Below are 26,887 nucleotides of genomic sequence, written 5' to 3'. Positions count from 1 at the left end.
TCGTCTGCGATGTGCTGTGTGGGCCAGGACGACCCGCCTGTATTTGTTGGGATGTAGTCATCTTCTCACTGTCCTTTCTTCCACCACATCAGCCCGGAGGCCTAGCCAAATGAGACCAAATACAGGGGCAGTGGGCCGTAAACTTACTTCTTTGCATCTTTAGAGCCCTGAGAACAGGATTGTTAGAGCTGAACAGCTGTGCACACAGCAGGCCAGCCCACCCCAACCATTTGTGGGGCCCAGGACAAGAATAGCAACGGAGGCCCAACTACCAGGTGGCTACAAATTTACAGTCACAAATCCAGCTCCCAAACGTAAATAAAATGTGTTCTACTTTGACAAATAAACCTTTATAAAGACTTGGCAGACTGGAATATGAGGTGCAGAGAGAACAGGCTCCTCCTGCCCCACAGCCCACCCCTGTAGGGACCTGGCCCGTGGGCAGATAATCCAGCAGGCAGTCAAGGTCTCCACGGGAATATTGCTTATCAGCCAGCCAGTTCTCTACGCTGGCCAGCAGTCAAGGTCTCTCGGCTTCTTGGGACGCTGAGTGCATGAGAGCAGAGCCGCAGGGCCTGCCAGGTGATTTCTCCCACACAATGCTCTTTGTGTTGCAGTACCTACATCACCTTGCTTCTTCTCTGCTTGGGGGTGGATCACTACCACTTCGGCGGCTGCCACTGGAGACTCTCCCCAGTCTGTAAGTCTCAGCAAACCTGTGTCTCACACTCAGCCACCTGGTGTGTTCTTTGGGCCTGTGTCTTCTCAGGCACAAATCTTATAACGACTCAGACTCAGTGTGAACACCCCCTCTCTTCCCATTCAAACTCCATCCCATATTTTGAGGGGCTTATGCACGTGCAAGTGGACACTGTGGCCTGTGCATCAAGCTCCAACTCTATCTCCTGCAAAGAGCCACCTCTGACTACCCCGGGGAGGCAGGAGCAGGAGGAGAGGGCTGTCCAAACCCTGGAAGCAGCCTCAGAACTGCTGGGGATGAGAATTTCAGGGGCATGGTGTATAAGAGGAATGTGGGCTCTGGGTGCACACACCCTTGCCCTGTGACTCCTCCCACTGGTGGTTAGAGGACGGCTCCAGCGGAGGCTGCTGAGGGCTGCATCTCAAACTGTGCTCCCTGGAGCAGCAGCACGGGCATCAGCTGGGAGCTGGGTAGAGCTGTAGGCTCTTAGCCACATTCCAGACCTATTGAATCAGAATCAGCATCTGACAAGGTCTGGGGGATTCATGTGCACATCAAGGTTTGGAAAGCACTGCTCTAAAGCACAAAGCCCAGGATCAGGGTCCCTCTTGCCCAAGTCTCAGGGTACTAAGACCAGGTATCAATAAATATTTGCTCGAGGCTGGCCTGGTGGCTCAGGCGGTTGGAGCTCCATGCTCCTAATGCCGAAGGCTGCCGGTCCGATTCCCACATGGGCCAGTGGGCTCTCAACCACAAGGTTGCTGGTTCGACTCCTCGAGTCCCACAAGGGATGGTGGGCTCCACCCCCTACAACTAACAATGGCAACTGGACCTGGAGCTGAGCTGCACCCTTCACAACTAAGATTGAAAGGACAACTTGACTTGGAAAAAGTCCTGGAAGTACACACTGTTCCCCAATAAAGTCCTGTTCCCCTTTCCCAATAAAATCTTAAAAAAAAAAAAGTCCTGTAAAAATTAAGTAAATAAATATTTGCTCAACGAATGCCAAATATCACCTAAAACAGGCCTGTTAGCTGTTGGGGTTGCTGCCTGGCTCACAATGCTTCCATTTCCTCTTTCTCTGGGGCCTCAGTGGCCAAGTTTCAGCTGGGCACCCCGCAGCCAGCCTGAACTGCTTGACCCACACTGGGCCAATCAGATGATCTCTCTCAGGAATTTGAAACTTAAGCCCCCAAAACAAGCTCTTGGAGTAACAGCAGTAGTGAATGTCTTTCCTGCACCTGTGATGTGTCAAGCATGGTGCTGAGTGTTTTATGTGGAGTATAATTTAATCTAATCTTCACATCACTAGATGGGTATTATTATTCTGCTTATTTTTCAGATGAGGAAATGGGGCTCAATGTTGAGTAACTCTCCCAAAGCTTCAAGGGGAGGAGGGCGGGCAGGGGCAGCAGCAGGCGAGCTAAGTGGCCGAAACTGCCATATGGTGGCGAGTCACTGTTACCAACATCTGCCGCCAGGTTCCCAGGCCACCTAGCTTCACGATGATTGCGCTGACTGCCCAGATATGGCCTGTGTGCCGTGGGGAATGAGACCCAGCTCTGTGATATGGCTGCAGTGAGTGCGGGAGGGTAGCCTGGGGGTAGAGTGAAGGGCCGGAGTTGTGGGAGAGGGGTGTATGGAGAACCTCCACTCCCAGAGCCAGAGCCGGGCCCTGACCAAGACCGGCCTGGCCATCACACTTCAGGTCAGGCCAGAGAGCACCCATTGTGAGGACTGTCGGAGATCTGACCCCCCTTTCCACTATTTCAGTGAGTTAGCAGCCAATTCGCCCAAGTCAATGTATGGGCAGCTTATTTTGGAGACACAGGGCAGGGGGTATTGGGGGCGTTTGCATCCTCTTCTGTGTCTGGTCCCCAGAGAAGTAGACACCCAAGAGGCTGAGGGGGTGGGGGCAGCGGGGATGTGCCCGGGACCAGTCCAGATTGGAAAGGACAGTTGGGGGCCTGCCTGTCTGGAGACCCAGACTGGTCCCGGACTCTGGGTCTCAGGGAACAGGATTATGAGTGGACACTGCCATTCTGAGTGGGCAGGGGAGTGGCGTGGGGCAGGTCATCCTCTGACCACCTAAGAGGACCAAACCAATCAGCAGGAGAAAGTTTCAAGAATCAGAATTCAAGCCTCAGCACGTGCAGGGTTGTTTGGCTTTATTGAAAAAAACAAACCAACATCTTTTATGAGCACTAACACAGCGGTGTCCCCCTGCTGTCACTTGACAATCAAATGTCACACAGCACTCACACAGGTCACATCCTTGGTGGTTCACAGTGCAGGTGTCACACACCTGAGCGGAACCCTGCCTCGCAGTGGCCACACAGAAATACGCTTCTCACTGCACACATCTCCCTTCACACAAATCAAACAATCGTCAGGTCAGAGAAGAATCACTTGCTCCCCGCAGTGCAGAGGGTAAGAGAGGCCGGCGTTTTCTGGCCCCTCACAGCAGGGTACGTACGGGCTTGCCCCAGTATGGTGACCAGGACCCCTCAGGATGGGTGACTATGGCCAGGATGCTGCCAGGGCCTCCTCTGCTGCTGAGAGATGGAAAGGATCCATCCGAACGCCCACAGGTGGGGGCGCAGCACTGGGAACCCAGCTTGTCATCAGCGTCCCGGAGGCCCCCCCGCAGACTGGATGCAAATAGCTCTAGGCCCACGCAGCTCCCAGTCTGCTGACGAGAGTGGCTTGCTCTTGTTACTTCTTTCTCGTTTTACTTTTTTCTGGGAGCAAAATTCAGAGTGAAAGCTGGCAGTTCTGGAAACTTTTTCTGTCTCCTCAGACAAGGGTGGCAGTAATGGAGTAGAGAGAGGATCCTCTAGGCACTTTCTGCTGACTCTCCTATGTACGGGACAGGAAGGAGGGACCCTTCTTCTGGAGTGAGTGGCCCTTGGGCCCACCTGATGTAGGGCTGGGTGAAGAGACCCCCTGCTCACAGGAGCTGGAGCTGCTCTCAGTACCTAACCCGTGTCTGTGGCTCCTCTGACAGAGAGAATGGCATCTCCCCGTTCCCAGCTCTGCCGAGAGCCCAGAGGGCTGGGCCACCTCCTGCTCCACGTCCTGAAGCCCTTTGGTCTGGAGGCAACTACTGCTGCTGGCAGATGTACAGGAGTGGCTGTGGAGTGGTGGGTGTCACACTGGGGGCAGGAGAAGAGGATAATCTGAGACGGAGCCTCAGAGGAGGAAATGTAGGAGGGGACTCCTGCCGACGGGGCTTCACCTTAGGACAGAGCCTGGTGCAGCTGAATTCACTGAAAGGCAGGGCTTGTCCAGTTCTGAGACCTGCCCTCCTTATAACAGACAGGATTTTAGACCCCCAACACTGCACCAAGTGCCACACCTAGTAAACATTCTTACTAAGAAGCATTTTATTTGCCTGAGGACCCCTTAAGGATTTCAGCCTAGGACTCCCTGCCCTTGCCAGCCCAGCACAATCAGGGGTCCAGTGGCCTGGGCCAAATCAGCCACAGAAGACAAGGGCAAGCGCTGTGCCCAGCAGCTTCTCCTCCTTGGAGGGCCTGGCTGGAGCCTCATCTGGTGGATGCCTCCGTGGACAGACAGACGCAGTGTCCTCAGGAGGGAGCTGGACGGGAGAGCCTGAGGACAGACGGAGTGGGGCTGGTGGGAGGTGCAGTGTCCATTCTCTGGAGGGGGAAGGGGGACCTACAGGGGAGGGGCCGGTGGGCCTCATCATCTCACCAGGTTCCCTTGAGTGGCTCCAGCAGAGAAGGCCATGTGGGAAGCCCGGGCTCAGCCTGTTTCCTTGGTAACTGGCCTTTTCCAAAACCAAGCCTGGTGAGGCCCCATGTGGTGGGAGCCTGCAGATTCGCAGGGAAGCGGTGGCAGCCTGTGGGTGGGCCGTGACTGGGAGGCTGGCCAGCACGCCTCAGGTAGCAGGGCGACAGGTGGTGCCTGGGAGGCAGAGGCTGGGTTCCAGCAGGAGAGACCTGCTCACGTCCAACTTGAAGTCGGGGGACTTTTCTTTAACATTCATCTTTATTCCACTTTGAAGAAATCACAGAAACTTCAGTGTTGAAATCACAGTTCTGAGGAGCTCCATGGTTTCTCACGTGTCCTCTCCCATCACATGTTTCTCTCTGGACAGTGTTAGGTGGGTTTACTGAGGAGAACAGCCTTATTTATAGAGATTTCCGAGTAGGTGTCCATTCCAAGGGGGGGTGAGGCTTGCCCAGAGCTGCTTCACAGGGAGGGCTGGAGGAGGAGGGCCGTGAGGGCCAGCGGGAGCAGGAGCAGGGAGGCCCTGGAGGCTGTGACCACTGAGGGACGAAACACAGGCAGTAAGTCACCTAGGCTGGCACTCACAGGCAGAACTTGATGGAATGCATTTCTGTGCACTAAATTCACCCCGCTCCCTCTTTCTACCCTGCTACAATTTTTTCATTCCCTTGGTTTCTTTACATATTCATTCCTTTCAAAATTATACTACGTGTATATTTATACAGTGGCCTCATCCTTTCTGGAAGATTATTTTTAGCACTGATATTCATTATCCAGGTCTGTCTGGGTTACTCAGCCAGTGTTTCTGCTGTAACTGCAGATTTTCTGTTCAGACCCTCCCAAGACACTTCACCTTGATCATTTGTAACGACCCAGAGTACCCGTCAGTTCACTCAAGGTTCACTCAAGGTGAAAGGCTCGGATGCAAGGGAATGTGGCAGGAAGCCCGCTCTTTCGGGTTGGAGTGTGAACGGGCCCATCCCAGGTTCTCACAGCCACCTGCCTAGCAGGCGGGGCCCTACCTGTGCCCGAGCACCGCTGAGACAGCATGCCTTCCAGAGCCGCCACGTAATCGAGGCCCAGCCAGTCGCGGTACGTGGTTTTGTCCCCCACAGGTACCGCCCGGATCGTGGCATCTTTGAAAAGCAGGTCTTGGCCATGATAGTCAGAGGAGTCAAACATTTTGAACCCATTCTTATTGTGGTCATCTCCAAACAGGTCCTGGAAGCACCACAAGCAGACACGCTTTTCATCCCGGCTCACAAATTGTCACCCAGGGGCCACCTGCTATTCATTGCTTTACATAGGATATGATGAACCAAAAAGCAGGGAATGTCAGGGCGCCAAGACTCCGATTTGAAATCCTAAGTTTGACAACTCACTCACCTCTGTCGTCAAAGGGGATTTGGAGAAAGATATGCTTAAGCTACCATAGGAAGGAGTAAAGCGACTGTCAGTGTTTTGGGGGTACTTAAGGATCCATTTGAGGATCTGATGAAAGCTATCAGCCTTATCCCTAGAAAAATGCACATTCACACAGGGTCCTTCCTCACACAGGGTCACATCACAGGGTCTAGGGAGAAGGGGGGAGGAGGGGAGACTGGGTGGGTTAGGAACCAAGGACTCCATTGTCAGACAGCCTGGGTTCGAATTCTAGACGCATTTTGAAAGTGCAGCCATCAGGATTTGCTGATGGATTGGATGTCGAGCATGAGAGGAAGACTGGAGTCCAAGACAACTCCTGAGGAAATGGAAAGCTGAAGTCACTCCTCACTGAGGAGGACTCAGGGAAGGAGGGCACCGAACTTGGACTAGTTCAGTGTGACATACCTGTTAGAAAAACCAGCTGAATTGTCAAGTTGTTAAAAATGCAAGTGTGAGGCTTGGGTGGATGGCAGCAGGGCTGAAGATGTACACTTAGTATATAAATGGCAGTTAAGGACGTGGGACTGGATGAGATCCATAGGGGGGTAGGTATGGCGGAGAGGAGGGTTTAGGATTGAACGTGGGGCACTGCAGCGGTTGTAGGCTGGGGAAATGAGGAGAAACCATCAGAGGAGACTGGGAGGAATGGCTGAGAAAAATGGGTCTCTGTCCCTTTGCCCAGGGCAGTTTCCGGGCCCTGGTGGAGGCTGGTCTAGAATAATCTCCATCCTTAAGAGAGATCAGAAGAAGGCTCCAGAGCAGAGAGAATCTTTGAAGGAGTTGCTGTAAAGGGCAGTGGGATTATAACTACAAGAGGATGTGAGACCAAGAGAGGTTGTTTTTTTCGTTTGTTTGTTTTTTTATAGATGGTAGAAATAACAGCATGAGAATGGTCCAGCTGAGAAGGGAGAATTAATAATGCAGGAGACAGAGGGGAGAGTGGTTGGAGGGATGTCCTTGGCTAAGTGAAGAAAATCATAGAATTTTGTCCCAGGCATTTGCAGTTTCTCCTCAGATCTGCTCCAGGTAGACGGAGGGGACCTGGGGGCTTGGCTCACCTCTATTGCCCATCCCCCAGTGCTGTAGTCCTGCCCTGGCTCACCTGGGCCTTGTCCAGCAGTCCAAACACAGTGAAGATGTTGGTGTCAGGCCGGACCATGACGGCATGAGATGGTATCTGTGCCAGGTTGCAGGCTGCGAACTGGGACACCTCAGCCCGAGCCCCGTTGGGACACAGCAGCTCATAGTCCTCTGACCTGAGCTCCGCAGCCCAGGGCTCAGAATTGTGGCCTGAGGGGTGTAGCAGATGGAGAGGGAGGAATAGAGTGAGGCTGCTCTCCTCCTGAATCCCCAAAGCCTTGACTGGGGAGAGGGGGCAATGTCTGGCCAGCTCCCCAGCGCTCTCCATTCTCCCATTGCTCTGCTCTGTTACCAGGATGAGACAGCCCAGCTGGGCTCACGGTGCTGGCAGGAGCTACTGTTCGTAGGGACTGGGGAGGACCCATTTTACAAGCACTGCTCCATCCTCACAACAGGTACGATCACCCCCATTTTACAGGTGAAGAAACCGAGGCTCTGAATCACTTCCACTCAAAGAACCCCATCTGAGTATTACAGGTCTCAGGCCTGACAGTGGGTTGAGTGGCCTCCTCCCCCAATGGCTGATCTTCTCAGACTCGAAGGGGTATAACACTATGCGCAGACCAATAAGAGGCAGTTCTAGGGCCCTGGCTTGCAAAGAATCTCATTTAGTTGGTCTAGAGTGGGGCCCAGGAACCTGCATTTAAAGCAGCTTCCCAGTGATTCTGGAGAGGGTGGTCGATCCAAGGGCTTCCTGAGAAACACTCCCCTTGAGAGTCATCGTTTTTGTGTCTCATCTATTCACTTAGTATCCACCTTCTTCCCATTTCCAGAAGGAACTCCAGGTGGGCCCATGAGTAGAGATAAAAATAAAGGAATAAGCAGCCCTGGAAAGTGCGTGTCTCACTGCAGGGCCTGGCCAACCACTGAGGGCACGGGGACCTGGCAGCACTCACAGGCTCCTGCAGGAGCCTCAGCTTCCGGCTCCTGGGGGATGATCCCCAGTGTTCTTTGTGGGACGTTGGCAGGGGAGAGGAACCGGCAACAGGGCCTGGAGCCCTCCCCAGCTCAGTGGCAGCCTCGGTGACCTTCATAGGCAGGTGGGATCTGAGTTTTGAAATACTAACTGATTTCCCCCCCCTGTATGTCTTGTTTCCCCTTCACCAATCTCCACTTCCCCTTGGGGCCACATTATACCTTTCTGCACTGAGTTTCTGGGCAGGGATGTATTAGGACAGAGTGGAGAAGACCGTGCCTCCAGTGTTTGGGGTTCAAAGCCTGGGAGTAGGCAGGTTTACAGAAAGTACAAACGATAGGTGTTGGAGGGAAACAGGCTCCAGTCTTCAGAACGGACAGATTCCCTGACAGATGGAGAACGGAGGGGGAGGCGGGGGAAGCATACTAAAAGGTCCTGCACCCCAACACGACCCCAGGTGTGGGCTAGGGGGTCCTGGAGCACAGAGCTCCTGAGCTGTTTTTCCCAAGTGAAGTCCAGGAACCTGACTCCAGAGAAGAACCGCCCACGTGACGTGAATGAGGCCGTGTCCTGTTTCCCGTGGCCCAGGGGCTGCAGAGTGATTTCCCTGCATGTGGCACTGATCTGCCAGGACCGAAGACCAGATGCTGATGTGAACTGATGACCCTGTGGAGCAAGGCCCCTGCCACCCCCACCCACACACCTTGGTACCACATAAATGCCCCACAAGGGGTGTCTCCACATTGATTGAGCTTGAGTTTCCACCATTTCGATGGAATGGGGATTTGGACTCCAGACCAGTAAAGGCTGTGTGTGTCCTGCACACCTGGACGTCTAGCCAGAGGTCTGTTCTTACCATGAGGCTCTTGGGGCCCCAGGGACCCCAAGTGGCAGAGCCTTGTAGACTCAGTCTTTCCCATTGCTGCGTGGCCCCCAATCCTAGCAACATCTGGTGCCTAGATTGTATTGGGAAACAGCCCCTCGCCAGAATCGGCCCCGCCCCGGCCCGAGTCCCCTTCACGTACCGTCTGTGTTGTCAAAGACGGTCGTGTGCTTGACGAAGGCGAGGTCCCCTGCATTCTCAGCCAGGCACCTGCCACACAAGAGGCCAAGGCAGGTGTTGGCTGGAGGGTCCCAGCCTGTGTGCCCGGCCCCAGGCCCAGCCGCCGGCCCCCCCGGAGTACCTGAAGGCACCGCTGTAGCCGAAGTACCTCTCCTGGCTGTTGCCCACGCACTGGTTGCGGCCTTGCTCGTCCCCCACGCACAGCGCACACAGTGAGGACGGGTAGTGCTTGGGGTTGTTCACCGGCGCGCAGCTGGCGCTGAAAAACTCGCTCACCGCTGGGGCGGAGGGGAAGGGCTGTGTTGAGGGGCTGGCCCAGAGAGCGCAGCCAGGACGGAGGGGGGGGGCTGCTTCCCCTCGGATCCGTCTGCTCTGCCTGGCCCTGGGGCTCAAGGCCACCTACTTGCTCCACTGCCCACCCAGTTCAGTGGCACACCTCCTCCTGTGAGAATTGCACGTATGAAGGGATACAGAGGTTGTGTAGACACAGAAAGCCCATGGACAACCTCTGGTAAGGGGTCACCTAACCTGCCCTTGAACTCCCTCAGGGATGGGGACCTCACTACCTCATAAGCTCTTCTGTTCCAGTCAAAGCACCTGCCCAGTTGTCTGGGAGTTGGGAGCAGCCAATCTGAACACCCTCTGTGTGCTTGCGTAGGTGGTTAGAAAAAATGTGTTTTGTTTCCTGAGGTGCCAGGCAGGACAGAGGTGTCCGTGCCGTCAGCCCAGGATCTTGCCAGCTTCCTCCTGCCTCCCTTTCACCATGAATGTGCATGATTTCACACATGGGAGGGCCCATGGATGGCATATGGTGGGTGCTTGGTAAAAGTGTCTTCTTCAGCACTTACACAGACGGCTGGCCACTTTCCATGTCCTCCCGCGGCCCAGGGCTGCTGGGGGATGGGGACAGCCCATGCCTGGGTGGTGATACAGCAGGTCCAGAGCCTGTGCTCCCCACGCCCACTGGAACCACTTCCACACTGGGTGAGTAAGTGGGGAGGGGCCCCATGGCACCACAGAACCACCAGATAGATACCCTGACTCGCATGGTGTGGCCAAGAGTATTTCCCAGCCTTCCCCACAGCAAGGATCACGTCAGGGAGGAAAAGGAAAACTCCTGGGCTGCTTTCTCTGGGCTCCTCCTGCGAGGGGTCTCCAAACCAGCCAACCCCAAGGAAGAGTTTCTGAGTTTGTGTTCCCTCGGAGGGTGGCACCTGTGAGGACGTCGCAGTCCTTGGGCTGGATGAAGCCCCTCTGCACGAGGGCACCCACAGGGATGTCCCAGCCAGCGGGGCTGCCAAAGGCCGAGTGGCAGGAGCGCTTGCCCTGCAGCTCATCCAGGGTGAAGGCATAGGAGCTGTTCCGCTTCACCAGGGCTACCACGAAGTACGAGTTGCTCCTGTCCTCCGCTGGGGGAAGGAGACAGCAGTGAGGTCCCCCAGCAGGGCTAGAAGCAGGGCACATCCCAGGGGTCCCGTCTTCCCTCACCATTCCCATCCTGCTGTTTTCCACCACTGAGCTGTGGTCCTGCCCCTGCCTGTCTGTATGTGGTCTGCAAAGCCCAAAGTGCTTACTCTCTGACCCTTTACAGAAAGTTTGCTGACTCCTGCCAGACTTTCAATGGCTGGATGGAAACACTGAGGCCTGGGCCAGGACAGGCTCTCCTGTGACAGCCAGCAGCCAGCACAGGGACAGAGGAACTGAGGGAGAGCTGGAGCTTTCGGGAACGGCCGAGGGGGCCATGTGTATATATACACCTCCCCCTGCACTCACCGGCGTAGTGCTCTCCCGCCGCTGGGACCAGGCCATATGTCTTCCCTGCCATGTAAATATCCTCACCCCTCAGAGTCACAGCGTCAATTTGCCCAGCCTGCGGGGGGGGGGGGGGGGGCAGAAGAGCAGTCAGGCTAGAGTGGGCTCCAGGATGGTTCTGGGTGTCGGGACCTGATGGAGGTACCAGTGCTGGGTCTCTTGGGGACTCTGGCCTCAGGCTCCCTTCCCCTGCTGATGCCATCCTGCCCCATTGGCTCCTTCCTGTCCTTGTGAAGAGGTACAGGCAAGAGGGCCGCCTGGAGGTACCGAGGCCTGAAACCCAGTACCACCAGCACTCCCATGCATGGTGCCCGTTTCATTCTTCAGAAAATGTTTTCTGAGGGTCTCCTGTTGCCAGGAGACGGTCTCCTGGTGCTGAGTGCCTCCTGAGCAGAACCTAGGATGGTCACCGCCCTCATGTTTGGTATGGGGTCTCCCCATGGATTGCCAGTTCTCAGAAGTCTGGGACACTGTACTGTACCCCCAGTACCTGGCCAAGAGCTGGCACATAGCATACATGCAAGATATATTTGTTGAATATGTGTGCAAATGGATGAAAGAGCGGGTTCTTAAAAGGAAGCAGTCTCACAGCCTGTGGAGGAGGTTCCAGGGCTGAGTGATAAAGCTGAGGCAGAGTGGACACTCTTTAGAGGCTGTGGCCCTTGGGGACCACCATCAAAAGAGCTCCTTAACCATCAGGCCCCACTTACTTGCCCCTGAAAAACAGGAGGGGAGGAGTCCCGGAACCAGGGCCTCCCAGGACACCTGTGGCCCCAGTAGGACTTCATTCCTGACTGTAGAGCCCGGGGCCGCCTCCGAGTCCTGGCCTCCATCTCTAGTCAGAGAAGCAGCAGAGAGCTAAATAAGCCTCTGAGACCAGGACAAGTGCTTTTAACTGCAGGTGGCAGGCATATTAATGGATGCCAAATCAATTTAATGGGCCATGACACACTTAAAAAAACACACAACAAAACTCGATAGAACAGAAACTATCAGCATGCATTACACTTACTAAGGGGAAGTACATAACTCTCTGTATAAAGAAGTTTCTTACATATTTATATCTGAAAAATAAGCTTTTGTGTATTAGACTGTGATTGATGTAAAATGTATTTCTGACTGAGGTTTGCTGTCAAAATGTTTAACAATGATCCAAGCCCACAGCTACGAGTGTTATGCACAAGGGGAAACTGAGACGCAGAAAGGGGAAGGGGCTCGCCTAAGGCCACAGGTTGGCCGGTGCCAAGCTGGGTCAGCCTCACGCTCCTTCTGCTCCTGGCCACTCACTCAGGGAGTAGTCCCTGGGCTCCCCTCTGCCCTGTTCCCTAGGGTGGGGTGGCTGGTCCCTGTGGGTCCTTCCTCTTCCCCTTTCTCTGTGGATTGTCACAAGACACCTTCTCCTCCCCAGGCTGCCTGTATCCTCCACACCAGGTGAGGAAGGGGAAGGGTGGTAGTAAGGACCATCCTAGGCACTGCCACCGCCCGCCCACCTGGCTCGTTCTGCCCCTCCAGGCACGGTCCCCACCTGGATCCGTTCCATGCAGTGCTGGGGGGACTCGGCTGACACACACTGGATCTCTGGCTTGAGTCTCTGCCGGCTGAAGGCCACGGCCATGTCCCCACACTTCTGGATTTCGGGAGTGGACAGCACACACCAGTGCAGGTAGTGGGGCAGCCCTGTGTGAGTGTGAACGCATGGTCACCGCACACGCAGCTGCTTTAGGAACGGCCCTGAGCACGGACTGTGGGGTGGGAGCTGTGGGGGCTGGGACCTCAGTAGAAAGAGCATGGAGTCAGACTCAAGGGAAATTCTGGCTCTTTCCCTCATTAGTTATAAAGGGGTAAGTTATTTAACAATCTGGTTCTACGTCCTCATGTAGAAAGGGATAACTGTATCTCTTTCTTGGGGCTGTCAGGAGGCATGAGGCAAATCCTGGTGCCATGTATCTAACTCAGCATCCCACTACTTTCTTGGCTGTAGGTGGAAGACACATGGGGATGGGGGCCGGAGGCAGAAAGCCCGTTTGTAGGTGACTGCAGTGGTCCAGGCAAGAGACAATGCCTGAGCCAGGGCCATGTGGTGGAGAGAAGGAGGAGTGAGGCATTGTGGAGGGAAAATGACAGGACTTGATGACTTCGGTGTGCAGGGGTGAGGAGACCCTTCTCAAGACAGACCCTGCGGAGGCGGGGCTTCCAGGGAACAGTAGGCCACTGGACTCCAGAGATGCTTCCTCCTCAAACCAACAGATCAAAGCGAAGGGGGCAAACCTCCCAGGGTGGGTGTGTTCCCCCAGCCACCTAAACAGAACTCCCTGCCATCCTTGCGGTGAGGTCAGGCTGGAGGCGGTGGGAGGAGAGACTTACGGTTGGGGTCACAGAGGAGCCCCTTCATGGCGTGCAGGTACTCAGGGCCCAGCCACGCCTCATAGGCCTGTGTAGCAATGGGCACCAGCTCGGATGTGGCATCTTTGAATAGCAGGTTCTTCTGGCCATAGGCCTCAGAGCTGAACATCTGGAAGCTACTGTCCTCATGGCTGAACAGACGCTGTGTGTCAAGGGGTGGGGGCAGGTGAGGTGCTGCTGGGGCCACATCCTTTCCTCCCCCTTCAGCCACCACCTCCTTCTTCCTGTGCCCTCAGGCCAGGCGCACATTCTGAGGACCAGGTGACACACCACCTGCACCACCTCCCCCTTCGTCTGTGCTCCCTCCGCGCATTCTGCCTTGTCACACTCAGCTGACTGGACACATGACTAAATGGTTCTGAGGATAAGCAATGGGGCAAAGCTAAAGCTGGTGTGCCCAGCAGTCAGACACTCACTGCTCTTGTAAGCAGTGCTTTCAGCAAAACATTATTCACCATATTTAAGTCATGGTGTATTTTCACATTTATTGGTTTCATCATTTTGTTTATTCGCTCATATGTTTTGGTTTTCATTTTAAGAGCTACGAGTACCAGGAGCTTTCTCTGAGAGTGTGAGTCCCCTGGTCTCCCTTCTCTGGCCAACGCTCCTCGCTGCCAGCTAGCACAGTCGGTCCCTCCTTACACTGACCTGACCTGAGGCTGGACACCACAGAGGCCTGGGTCCCCAGTGGGGGTCTGTCCCAGCAGAGATTCTCTGGGTCCTGTCCCTCCTGGTCTGGCTAGCCCAGCCCCACGATGGCTCTAGCTCTGAGCTCCCACCCTGGTGCGATACGAAAGCCCAGCACCATTCCAGAAGCTGCGTGGGGCGCCCTGAACTCACCTGGCCTTCGTTGAGCAGCCGGAAGATGAGGCCCCCATCTGTGTCAGCCCGGACCACCACGGCGTGAGCAGGCACCCGGGCCAGGTGGCACTGCCTCCATTCGGTGATGTCAGCCCGGCTGCCATTGCGGCACAGCAGTTCGAAGTCCTGTGATAGCAGTGTCTGTCCCCAGGAGGGCAGCGTTTTGCCTGGGAAGATGGGAAGCCTGTGGTGAGCCAAATTCTGTCAGGGGGAGGTACTTGGGGAGGGTTCATGAGAGGGATCCTGTGGAGAGGCGAGGGTGTCATGGGCCACAGACCCCTGGTGACAAGAAACTCTTCCAGGAGGTGAGAACCAGAACTACACCAGGAGGTGAGAACCAGAACTACACCAAGAGGTGAGAGCCAGAACTACACCAGGAGGTGAGAACCAGAACTTCACCAGGAGGTGAGAACCAGAACTTCACCAGGAGGTGAGAACCAGAACTACACCAGGAGGTGAGAACCAGAACTTCACCAGGAGGTGAGAACCAGAACTTCACCAGGAGGTGAGAACCAGAACTTCAGGAGGTGAGAACCAGAACTACACCAGGAGGTGAGAACCAGAACTACACCAGGAGGTGAGAACCAGAACTCAGAATGAAGAGGAGCTTGGTGGCTGCACCCTACAAGACCAGGTGTCTCAATAGACTGTTTATTCTCTTAAATTTGCTACCTTTCACCAATTTCTACTAATAAAATGGATATGAGGTACACACCACATATAAACAGAACTGTTTATTAAAGATAAAAAGAGTAAGAGAATAAGAGAAGGTTAGGGTGAGAGAGAGAAATGTACCAGGAGTTCATTCCTGCCATCAGGTACTAAATTGGCGCTGAGCAGAGGGCAGTGGGCAGGGGCCATGGTGGAAACAAACCTTGACAGAATCCACCCAGATCTGTGTCCAGAGAGACAAGGGTAACTCCCCAAAGCTTCGCCCACATATTAATACAATATCAATCCAGCTGTTAATATTTTGGTATATTTCCTCCAAGTCCTTTTTTCTATTCTAGTTTTAATCATTTTTAATATGGTTCAGAGCATACTTGATAGGCAATCTTCATTTATCATTTTAAAGTATTTCCCCACATTATTGGAAACTTTCCATAAAGCTCATTTAGAATAGAAAACAAGATTTATTTGAAAGAGTGAATATTGGCACCAAATAGGAATATTAAGAAGACTAATTTTAAAATGAGGAGGATAAGCCTCTACTAGGAAATAGGAGGGGAAAAGATAATTTGTGGGTTCATGAAAACTCTGCTCACTCTAAAGCTATTTAAAAACAAATCCGAAAACCAAGAGAGTAATAGTTTGGAAAACTCCAGAAAGGTCATTTTTAATGAATGCATGATCATTTATAGCACTCTCAACAATTACTCAGTGTCATTCTCTCCCCACTCCCCAACTTTCTCTATTTTTAAATTGCTGCAAAATCCACCTGTGTGGGATCATTTGGCCTTCCTGTGAGACAAATGTATCACTTAGGTATTTTGATCTGCCATTCCTGTTTTCTATTGGTTAGGGACAATTAAAGCCGTGTTACTTCACTGCTTTAGACATTTATGACAATTTCACTTTTTTCTCTTATCAATCTCTTTTCATGAGGATACCCTAAAAAATTACTTCTTTAGATTTCCTGAGATTACCATACAAAATTTGAAAGAGCCAATTTTAACCCAAAACATCCATATTCTTTCTCCACCTTCCAAATTCTCATTTGCGTGACTGACTCATCTTGGGGCCCAAGTCCCTGCTGCCGGTTTTCATAGGATTGTCCTGCTCTGGAGACCGTCCTTTGTGGCATCCTCCTTTTTTAGACATCTTTGTTTCTCTTTCTCAAATCTGGCTCATGTTGTTTGCATTCATGAATGTAAGACTACATCGTGGAACTTCTGATTTAAAAGGCAAAGATTAACAAAAAAGATAATGGTTTTAAAAAGTGGACAATGAGCAGACTATTTGGAACGGCCAAAACTATAGAGACAAACGTCTGGTTGGTGGTTGCCTGGGTGGGGGTGGGGTTGACTAGAAGGAACTTCTGGGGTGAAGGGCCTGTCACAGTCACTATCTTGCTTATGGGGGTGGTTATATAGCCGTATGTTTTTTGCAAAACTCATAGAACTGTACTTGAAAAGGAGTGTATTTTGCTGTGTGTAAAGTATACAACAATTAAAAAAAATAAACGATCCTTAGGCAAATCCAAATTAGGGGGCAGTCTGTAAAGTTTCCTTTAACTTTAAACAGTTTCTCACACAGATTGAGAAACTGTTTAAAGTTAAAGGAAACTGATGAAACCTAACAACTAAATACCATGTGTGATCTTACATTAGGCCATGGCTTGAAAAAAAATTGCTGCAAAAGACAGAATTGGGACAATTAGTGAATCTGGAATATGGACTGTAGATTAGATAATACTATTGTGTCAGTGTTACATTTCCTTAATTTGGTAACTGTACTATGACTAGGTCCACCTCTCCTAGTTCTTAGGAGATACATACTGATGTACTAAAGGGGTATGATGCAGGCAAATGTACTCTCAAATAGTTCAGAAAGAACACATACATTTAGAAAGAATGATAACTCAATGTGGCAAATGCTAAGTTGGAATCTGGGTAAAGAATAAATAGGAGTTCTTTGAATTATTCTTGCAACTTTTCTAAAGCTCAGTCATTTCAAAATTAAAAGCAATTTACATGACAATGTCATGGACCAACACATAACACTGACCCATCTTTAAAAAGACCTTGTCCAGGGAGAGCTTCTTCAGGTAAAAAGAGAAAAATGCCCGGAAAGGAGGTAGATGAGAGCTAGTGCAGAGGTTGCAAACTGTTTTTCAAAAGCAGAACCCAATATTCAAGTGGAAACGAAACTCAATACTGTATACAAATCAGGGCAGGTCAGAGCTGCTCACCGGACCCCTCGCCCGAAGAGCAGTTTTAATATAGGGAAGGAGCATGAGAACTATTTTTACAGAAAAAGAAAGTGAGAGGTTGGATTCCAAGGCTGCTCCCTATGTGCTCTGAGCCCCAGAACTCAGGCAGACATTCCTCAAGGACAGAGCAATCTTTCCGGAAGACGAGAGATTCCATTACAACCATCCCTGCCATTAAAGTTAAGCCCACGGCTAATTAAACACAGGTTGTCTAAACAACCTGCCCCTATTCTTCTTGCATCTTACTGAAGTTAATGATAAACTTACCACTGTTCTTCGACCCTCCTTCCCCTCCATGCCAGTGAATTTTTCATGGAAGCAGAAAACACACCTAAACCCTGGCCCGGGGGAGAAGGGGTCTCCCTTCTACTAGCGATCAGAGGCCGCCACTCGCTACGGGGTGGCCTTTGTTTTCTTACTCTCTGCTAAATAAACGTACTTTTACTTTAAGCACTAGATCGCTCACGTTTGAATTCTTCCCTGTGGGAAGCCAAGAACCCTCTTTTCTTTTCCTGCAGCAGTTTGAAGCCCCCTGCTGGGCCCCATTCTTCCTTTCCTGCCGAGGCCAGCCCCTCTGCTCACCATCAGTGTTCTCCAGCACCGTGCTGTGCTTTACGAAGGCCACGTCCCCTGCCCCTTCTGCCAGGCACCTGTGGGCGAGAAGCCTGTGAGCCTGGGAGGAGCGGAGCCCTGAGCTCCCTGACCCCTGCCCGTCCTCCACCCCTGGAGGCCGGCCTGGCCTGTGGGGTGGTCGTGGTGGGCATGGGCTGCACAAGCACCGTCCCAGGTTCCAGCTCTCCTGTTTGTGGGCTGCGTGGCTTTGCCACATTGTGCATCATCTGTGAAGCGGGGATGATAAAGTGGTTCTTAGGGCGAGATGCCTTAGAATCTGTGTAGAGCCTGTGCTGCTGGGGCCTGAAAGGAGCAGGAGCTCCTCTGGCAGCTGCTATCACCTGCAGCCTTAGTGCTCAGGGGCATTTGGAGACGACTCTGTCCTGAGGAGGGGATTGGATCAGATCTTCTCATGCCGTACCAAAGCCCTGAGCGGAGGGGACCAGGACTGTATGTGTCCTCTACATGTCACTTCCCAGCGAGGGAGGCAGGTCGGGGCCAACTGGGCAAAGGGACTTCCTAGGTTCCCACAGCCAGCAGATAAGCAGGGATCGGACTGGGGCGATAACACCAGGAGAGGCAGGATGGGCAACAGTCTCTGGCCTGGAAAACTGAGGACTGTTTTTCTCTCTGTGCCAAAAATGGCATTTACCCAGCTCACACCCTGGCGCGAGGGCATGAGCAGGCTCCCTGCTTCCAGGTGGAAACACTGAGGCCAGGGTGGTCAGGGGGACGTGGCAGGATTCCGTTCCAGCCCCCACAGGGCAGGTCTCCTCATTTGTGGACAGAGAGAAGTGCACCACAGTTGTGAGACTCTCTTTGGGATCCATGGCGGGCTCTTATAAAGTACCAGGAACCAAGGGGTCCCTGCCACACTTCCCCACCCCCACCACTCTCCCTGTTGCTCTGAGACACCAGAATAGGGACACGGGAGTGGCAAAAGGCTGTTTTGCCATTTTCTTCTCTCTGAGGCCAAACATGTTGACTTATGAGTAAACCCAGTCTGGCATATTCTGGTTTGATGTTTTTAAACCAACTAGGGCACATGAACTATATAAAGGGCACTTTGATGAGATGCCACGGGCATTGCCACTCCCCCAGGGCTCTCTCTGCCGAGGTGGTGTTTTCCCCCAGCTAGTGAGGTCTCAAAGCCTCTCCCCTGACTCAGCTCCACCGTAGCGCCAGCCCCGCCCAGGCCCCTCTCACCGGAAGGCCCCGCTGTAGTCGTAGTATCTCTCCAGGGGGCTCTTGTCACACACACCCTCCCCAGCAGAGTCGCCCCGGCAGAGGCGACAGAGGGACTCGGAGTAACTGGTCTCTCCTGCCCCGGGGACGCAGCTGCCCCCGAAATAGTCGCTGACAGCTGCGGAAAGGAGGCAGAGGGAGGTCAGTCAGCCGCAGGGCATCAGACTCCCTGCCCTGTCCCCTAGGGAGGCTTCAGGTCACTCATGCCGGATTGGACGGCTGGACTCCCCAGGGACGTAGCTGGACCCTTCAGGCTTCAGTCTGAGCAAAACTGGGGAATTGGATCTGATCAGTGATTTCCTAACTGGGGCCACAAAAGTGGCATCGTGGAGTGACTGCTGTTATTCAAAAATGGCTCAGGGAAATAAAACATTTACCCCAAAACGGTCACATAGGCCAACTATCAACTAGATACTGTTCTCATTGAGGGTTTCATTTCAAAATCAGTCTGGGTAATCAATACAAGCAGGTAAAGAAATAAAGTATCACTTAATGAGTATAATTAATTTGATAGACAACACTTCTCAAAACACAGGGAGGGCAGGGAAACAGAGGAGAGGGAGGCGTCCTGTGTGAAGAGGTTGGTTCTTCATGGTTTCCGGCCCGTGTCCACCCTCTTGGCAAATATTTACCGTGTGCCGAGGGAGGCACAGTGCCACACAGTGTGAGCAGGATGCCAGCTCTCACTGAGCCAGTCACGTCGTGCTCATCATGCAGCTAGATCAAGCTCTTCCCGGCAGGGTTCCCTTTCTTGGTCTTCTGTTTGCATTCTCCCAGGGGAGGAGATATTTAATAAATGTGCCGAGAGACTGATAAACCACCCAAACCTGGCCACCATCTGAGAGGACACGGCTCCCAGGCTCTTGTGGGTTGTGCTGGTTTACACAGTGGTGGGGGCGGTATGGGGGCAGTGTACACGTGTGTCTGCGTGTGTGTACATGTGTGTACGTGCATGCATGTGTGTGCCCAACAGCCAGGTGCCCACCGAGAGGTATGGAAGTTGAGCTCATAATAGCTACAGCTCCCTGCAGTAAGCACGTACCCTGTGCCACGCATTGTGCAAAAACGGTGTGTGAATTCTCTCACTGCTCCCAAGCTCACAGCACTGCAGTTAATTTTCCCATTTTACAAGATGAGGAAACCGAACTTCAAGGAGGTAGAGTAACCCCTCTGAGGGCAGGTCATGTTGAGCCTGGGTTTAACTCTACATCTATCTGACAGCAAAGTCAGGGCTTTAAAAGACTATTGTTTCCCCTGCATGCTCTGCCAGCCCACACCCAGCCCCAGAAGCACTGGCCATCTGTGGAACGAACCAGGAGGCAGCACACTTGTGGAAAAGGAATTTGGGGACACCCCAAACTCTACTGAGAAGGTGGTGTGATCCTAAGAGAGCAGTTGGAGAATATGGGTGTCATGTGTCAGGGGCCACCTCATTGCTGAATTGGAGAGACTGACAGAGCTGGGTGGCCAGCGGGTGACCAGGAAAAAAGCCCAAAGCATGAGAAGCAGGGCTTCTGCCCAGGCCGCCAGAATGAGGGCTTTGAGCTCTTAGCCAGGACCCTCAGGGCTTTGCCTCAGCCCTCACTCATTTTATTCTTAGGTGTCCCCTGTGGATAACTCGCAACTCCCTTCCACTGGCAACGTTCTGTCTGCATGAGAGCCCTGTTCTCACTACAGATGAATTAATCGGGAACAGCGAGTCTCTGATTCTCCACCTGTGAGCTTTCTGGGTACAAGTCAGCAGCTTGTTTGGGTCATGAAATTTCTGACCCTGTGAAGTTGAAGACACATTTCTGGAAATGGCCTCCACCAGGTGCTCTTTGGCGATTCGCCATGTCCCAACATGGGCTGGCCCCTGTGCTTGGCTGTGCCGTGGGACACCGTGATGAGTAAGCGAGAGTCCAGTGCTCTGGAGGGGCCATCAAGCAGAAACTAAAATAGTGGCAACACCAGGCTGGCCAGAGCGAAAGACAGGAGGGAGGGATACCACTGACTAGGTGTCCGGGAAGCCCCTGGGAAAGGCAGGACTGTGCTGTTCCTTAAAGTGCAAGAAGAAGGTGGGCCTGGAGGGAGGCTATCCCATTGCGGGGAGAGCAGAAGCAGAGGTAAGGAGAGGGGAACCCAGAGCGCCTTCAGGAGAAGCCCCTGTCTGCCGGAAGCCCTCACCTTGGAACACATCGCAGCCCATCACCGAGAGGCGGCCACTCTCCACCAGGTAGCCCACAGGCACATTCCAGCCCACGGTTCTGTTGATGCCTGTGTGGCAGGACTTCACGCCTTTCAGGGTGTTGATGGTCACATTGGAGCTTCTCTTGACCACAGCTACGGCGTAATAGGAGGTACCAACCTCTAGAAGGAGGAGAGTAGAGGAGTGAGGGCAGCAAGGGAGAAGCCAAGCAAGAGACAGGCACCTTGCCTGGGAAGGCTGTGGGAGAAGGGTGTGTGTGTGCGGTGTTCTAGTTACTGAGCGAGCAGGTGAGTGCAAGCCATCTGTCTTAACACAGACCCCACCCTTCTCCAACCTTATGGGGTAGATATTATCTTGAGATATTAATTCATTAGTTAATTTCCTTCTTTTCCTTCCCAAGTCAGCTGTCACTTAGCTGGATCTACATTTGTGCGTGTTAGGGGAGCTCTGCAAGCTGGACCAAAGCAGAAGTGGACCGCAAGTTTTATTTTCCAAAAGTAAAGGCCCTTTGGAGAACTTAGAAGGATTGAGGGGATGGTATCATGGTTATGGGACGAAGAGTAGTTGGGAGCAGGGGAAGCAGGGCAGGGGCTTCCCCCAGATTGGGAAACATGATTTCCTAGTGCTGAGGGAAAGGGGAAGAGAGAGAGAGAATGAGAGAGAGAGAACTAACAAGGTGGTTCCACATTACTCAAGACCCTGGATGGGGTGGATGTGGGTGGGCGGGAGTCTACAGCCTTGCAAAAGATTCCCCTGGGCCAAATGTGGCCCAGAAGGGGCTATTCAACAACACAGGGATGACTCACCTATGGGGACTGACGACTAGAGGGCATCCCATCACACACACACACACACACACACACACACACACACACACACACACGGATGACAGCTCTGTGGTGGTAGGTGCCCACGATCAGAATAAAGTTGAGTTCTAGAAAACAGTGTCAATGTTATTTTTTTCACACCTGCGTCTGGCCCCTGCCAACCTCAGCATCTTTGTTTGGCCCCACCCTCTGACTCGCCCACTGTGTCTTTCTTTTTGGTTCCTTGATCACACCAAGCTCTTTCCCACCTGGGACCCTCATCTGGGCTCAACTTGAATGTCACCTCCCAGAGAAGCCCTCCTGTCTGCTCTATTTCAATAGGTCCCCTCACATCCCCTATTTTCTCTCTAATGACATTCACTTTCTTCACAGCACCCACCATATTTGTAAGTACAGTTTTGTGTGTGTTTATTTGTTTATTATCTGACTCCTGCACTTTCAGGGCAGGAACTGACTCTCTTTCATTTACTGTCTATGCTCAATAAATGTGTTGAGTTAATAAAAGAAGAAGAACTATGTTTGAGGCCCCCGAGGCAGGGATGTTTCTGGTCATTGAGTGGAAAGGCTGACTGGGTTGCAGGGCTGAGCTGCATCCTATGTCATCCGACAGTCATTGACTCAAGCAACCAAGGAAGACCGTGTGACGGGGACCCAAGATGAGACTGCGGTGGTGACGACAAAGAAAACAAGACAGAAGGGGACCTTAGCAGAAGGAGTGAATGCTCTGGGAAGCAGGAAAGAGGAGGGTGGGAAGGCTCAGGGGAGTTCCTTGGAGGTGACAACTGGGCTGTGACAAAGGCTAGATCTTGGACAAGAGGAGGTGCTGAGAGAGGTGCAAAGGGCAGGCTGGGCCCAAGGCATGTCTGGTGTGAGGTGCACGGACAGCGGCAAAGCAACTCACATTTCTGACAACATACCACGTGTTAGGGGGCTCGTTTAGTCTGTGTGACAGGGCAGGGATCACTATCCCTGTCAAGGAAACGGAGGTTGTCCAAGGTCACAGAAGGGCACAGGAAGGGGCAGAATGAGACTCATTCTTGTTCTGTCTGGCTCTGCAGCTCCGGGTCACCACTTCTTGCCTGGCCCCATCCCTACTCCTGCTGCTTCTGACAGTGTCACTCAAGTGTGAGGAAGCTGGGCATTACTGATGCTTCATTCACCCCAGACAATCACGCTCAGTGCTGTGTGAGGCACAGGGTGGCCCCTTAGGAAGAGCTTGTGGGGAAAGCTAAGGGGCTGCTGGGTTCCCCATGAGGAAGGACAGATGCTGGTTAGCTCTCTGTCTCTGACAGGCCTGCTCTTGGGGAAGGGGGCACCAAAAGAGATTTAGGGGGCCTCTGAAGGTTTGTGTGGCCAGGACTCCAGGACTGCTCTGGGGCTGCAGGGTTGGGCCAGGCCCAGGAAGCACACACTGCTGAATGACTTCCTCTCTCCTCCCACCCCTCCTCCCCCTGGGCCTTCTGACCTTGATCATACACTTCACCCACCACGGGCTTCAGGCCGTGCTCCTTCCCTGCCTCATAAATGGCTCCTCCATCCAGAGTGATGGCGTCAGCCTCCTGGGCCTATTGGGAACAAGTGAGTCAGCCCCCTCCCTCTACCTCCCACCCAGCCCACCTCTCTCCAGGGCCATTCAGGGAGGAGCTCAGGGACGCCCACCAGTCTGCCTAGGGCCCCTGAAAAGCCCCAGAGGTCCACACTTGTCCTCTTGTCTGGCCCAGGCACCCTGTCCTGGCTTAGCCTTGCAGGCCCCTCCCCCACCAGCCTAGGGGTTTCCCACTTTACCAGGCCCACGGGGACCACTCTCCTAGACCAAGGGCTTACCTTGTTTTGCTAGTTATGTTATTTGAAAAATATTATTAATTTTATATGACTTGTAATAGATGTACATAGTAAAAAAAAAATTCAGAGTTCAAAATGGTATGCAGTAAAAAGTGTCTCCCTCATCCTCTTGTTTCCTAGCCCCCTGCCTCCTGCAGACCTGTTTCTCAGCTTTTCTCTCTAAGATGCAGACTGAATCCCACACATGCCCTCTTCAGTTCTTTTCCTTTTTATTTTAAAAAGACAAATGGCAGTATATTATCAGTGTGTTACGGGGTCCACGGATAGAATTATAGCTCCACCCTCACGGTGGAGCCAGACCCAAGCCTCTGGACCACCTGGGACCATGTTAGGTTAGGTCTTGGGAGCACATTAAAGGCTGAGCTAAAATGAAAACGCAGGCCCCCACTGTGCCCACCCCTGTGGCGTCCCTCCGTACCACGTCCTGCCACTAAAGTCCCGCCTCTGAATATCATCAGTGCCAGGTTAGCAGGTCTCCTGCCACTCAGAACTTCCCCCTCCACCCACCCAGGACCTCTGGTCCCTAATCCTCCTTCCTCACAAACCACACGAGCCCCATTCTGGAAAACTGTGGCAGAGCGAGTAACCACCATGGGCCACTGAGGAGTCTGCTGCCTGGGCTCCCTGTGGTGGGGTGGGTAGTGTCCCCACTCTAGCAGGCGCCCTGTGGAAGGAAAACTCTGCCTCTCAGACCCCTTTCTCCCTGGCGCCCATCTGAGCAAGGCCCTCTCTGAGGCCTCCCAGTGCCTCGCCTGGGCCTGGCCAGGAAACAAGCTGGCCCTTGTTGCCTGGGAAACTCAGGAGATCCTATCGCCCAACCTGGCAGGGGGGACCTCAGGGCCTTTCCTGGTGAATGAAGTTGTTGTGAGCTCCCTCCTGAGTCAGAGCCCTCTTGTCTGGCAGGCGGTGGGAGCGGAAGGGAGAGGACTCACTGTGATGAGCTGGATACAGTGGTCGGCTGAGGTGCCCTGGACGCACCGCAGGGGGGGCTGGATCCCGGCTTCCTGAAAGGCCTTGCTCATGTCGCTGCATTTCTGCTGCTCCGGGTCTGAGATGGTGCACCACCGCACCTCCGTCCCGCTGAGCACTGGGGGCAAGGGACAGTGAGGCCCAGCTCTGCTGGCATCTCCAGCCCAAGCCCCCACTGTGGAGGGTGGTGCCAGCAGCTCTGTGTGACCCAGTCCTCTGCAACAGCAGAGGCTTCCCCCTGGGAGGCACTGAGGCACAAAGAGGTGTCACAGACTAGCAGGGGTGGCTCACTGGCAGAGCTGTGCATGAGGCCATGCATGTCCCTGTGTCAGGGCGGGGGGGGGGGGGGGGGGGTCACGCAGAGCCCAGCCTTTAACAGAGGTGAGGGAGTGTCTCCCAGGCAACAGCTTGGCTACCCTTACCCTCCCTAACACCCTGGAGCATACACAACGCAGTGGGGGAGGAGGGATGGAAGGAGCGCAGGCTAGGGTGTCCTGCTGGCTCTGTAAGGCGGCAAGTACCTGCCCCTCTTTGGGCCTCTGTGTCCTCCAAGAGGGTGATGGACTCAGTTCCTGGGCCTGTCTCATGAACTGAGCCATGAGACAGGGAAGTGGTTGTGGCTGCCCTTAAGGAGACGTACATCCTCTCGGAGCATCTGTGATTATGTCAGTTGCAAACCCACCCTCAGGGGGCACAGTGCCATGCCCCTGCCAAGGGGAGGCTGAGGAGTTAGCAGGCTGGCTTCAAGTTCCTAATCCCCCAGCTGGTGACCTTAGGCAACTTATTTGACCTCTCTGAGACTGTTTCATCATCTGAGAAAGCACATGAGGAAACCCACCTTCTGTGCTGTAAATAAACATATGTTGAGAGCCAGCACACACAGGTTCTCAGTGGACTTGCATTTAGGCCCCGCCTTCCCGTGGGGTCCTGTTGGGTCCCCTGATCTGACCAGGTCAGACTTCCAGAGAGCTCCCAGCCTGGGGACCTAGCAAATGGTGCCAGGGCTCCCTGAGGTTGATGCCTTTGCAGACCTGAGCGTGCCACTCACGCTTCCCAGCCAGGATTGCCTGGAAAGCCAAGGCTTTGGGTCCAGTTCCTGTCCCCCAGGGACCAGATCGCGCTCCGGCAGCCTGTGCTTCCCATGCCCACCCCAGGGTCAAGCACACGGGTTCGCACAATCTCCCTTCCACGACCCTCCGCCTCCCCAACCCCAGGCAGCACTGGGGAATGTGGAACTGCCCTCCCCTCGCCCGCCCTACTCCGAGACTGCACTCTGGTAGGCCAGGCAACTGCAGAGTCTGGACCCGGGTGGCAGGTCCATTTTTATGTATCGCTGAGGTCAGAGCTATGAAGTGAACCCGTCCTGTCAACAGTGTTCCCCTCGCGATCCCTGCGAGCAGCTCCCCGAGGTCCCTCCCACCTCACGTCTCACAGTCCCAGCCCTGACTCCCTTGGGAGGATGGCGGTGCGGACCTAAGAACCCCGGTCTGCGCCCCCTCCCTCCCTGCATCCTGAATGGCGCCTGGAGAGGTGTCCCGGGAAATATCTCGCGCCCCCTCCTCCCTCCCTGCATCCTGCAGGGCGCCCTGGAAAGGTCTCCCGAGAAGACCTCTTGTGCCTCCCTCCCTCTCATCCCTCCTGATCTTCTGCCTCCCTCCCCGTGGGGCTCCGAAGTAGAGCCATTCTAGCCCCCAAACCCTCTGGCTTCCACGCCCATTAAGAGCGTTCACCCTCCCGACGTCCTCGGGACACTCCAAGCCTCTCCCATCCATGCCTCTGTTCGCGCCTCTCCTTGGCGCGTCAGAAGGTCCGCTTTTTCAAGGCCAATCTCCGCTTCCTCCAAGAAGCCCTCCAGACATCCCAGTCTGCCCGGCTCCTCATCCGTGAAACACGGGTTCAGGGCACACTTCCCAGCCTCCGGGACCCTGCTCAATGGCGCTGGAGAGCTCCAGAACCTCCGCCCCGGCTCCTGCTCCCACTGCCCGGCGGCGGGGCCTCACCAGTGCGCAGAGCCAGGAAGAGCCACAGAGCCACACTTGGGCCCCGCATGGCACGGTCTATATCTAGCTGGGGCCGGGTTGGGTTCCAGTTGTGTCTAGGTCTGGGTCCAAGTAGGTCAGCAGCAACAGGGGCTTTCTCCCTCCTTCCTCCGTGCACTGGCTCGCAGCTACTTAAGTGAGGCGGAGGCGTGCCTCG

General features: G+C 53.7%; 1 protein-coding gene across 2 annotated transcripts; it reads right to left on the bottom strand.

The window, feature by feature from the left end:
• Nucleotides 1–2,835: 2,835 nt before the first annotated feature.
• MELTF (melanotransferrin) lies at nucleotides 2,836–26,887 on the bottom strand. 2 transcript variants are annotated; one of them, XM_019723609.3, is made up of 16 exons: nucleotides 26,692–26,887; nucleotides 24,655–24,809; nucleotides 23,346–23,445; nucleotides 21,032–21,214; nucleotides 18,827–18,983; nucleotides 17,591–17,658; nucleotides 14,056–14,243; nucleotides 13,177–13,357; nucleotides 12,338–12,489; nucleotides 10,774–10,870; nucleotides 10,215–10,409; nucleotides 9,122–9,278; nucleotides 8,963–9,030; nucleotides 6,984–7,171; nucleotides 5,479–5,677; nucleotides 2,836–4,995 (listed from the first exon to the last, which is right to left on the bottom strand). In XM_019723609.3, exons 1-16 carry the CDS (start codon nucleotides 26,738–26,740, stop codon nucleotides 4,919–4,921), a joined length of 2,214 nt encoding a protein of 737 aa, XP_019579168.3. In that variant the 5' UTR covers nucleotides 26,741–26,887; the 3' UTR covers nucleotides 2,836–4,918. The 2 variants fall into 2 exon arrangements, with proteins under 2 accessions (XP_019579168.3, XP_074186030.2); XM_074329929.2 differs by lacking the exons at nucleotides 17,591–17,658; nucleotides 18,827–18,983.

Source organism: Rhinolophus sinicus, chromosome 17, assembly GCF_057876585.1.
Source record: "Rhinolophus sinicus isolate RSI-liver-muscle chromosome 17, RSI-T2T, whole genome shotgun sequence".
Taxonomy (NCBI): Eukaryota; Metazoa; Chordata; class Mammalia; order Chiroptera; family Rhinolophidae; genus Rhinolophus; species Rhinolophus sinicus.
The sequence above is the reverse complement of the archived record's forward strand: the minus strand, read 5'-3'. Positions and strand labels throughout refer to the sequence as shown.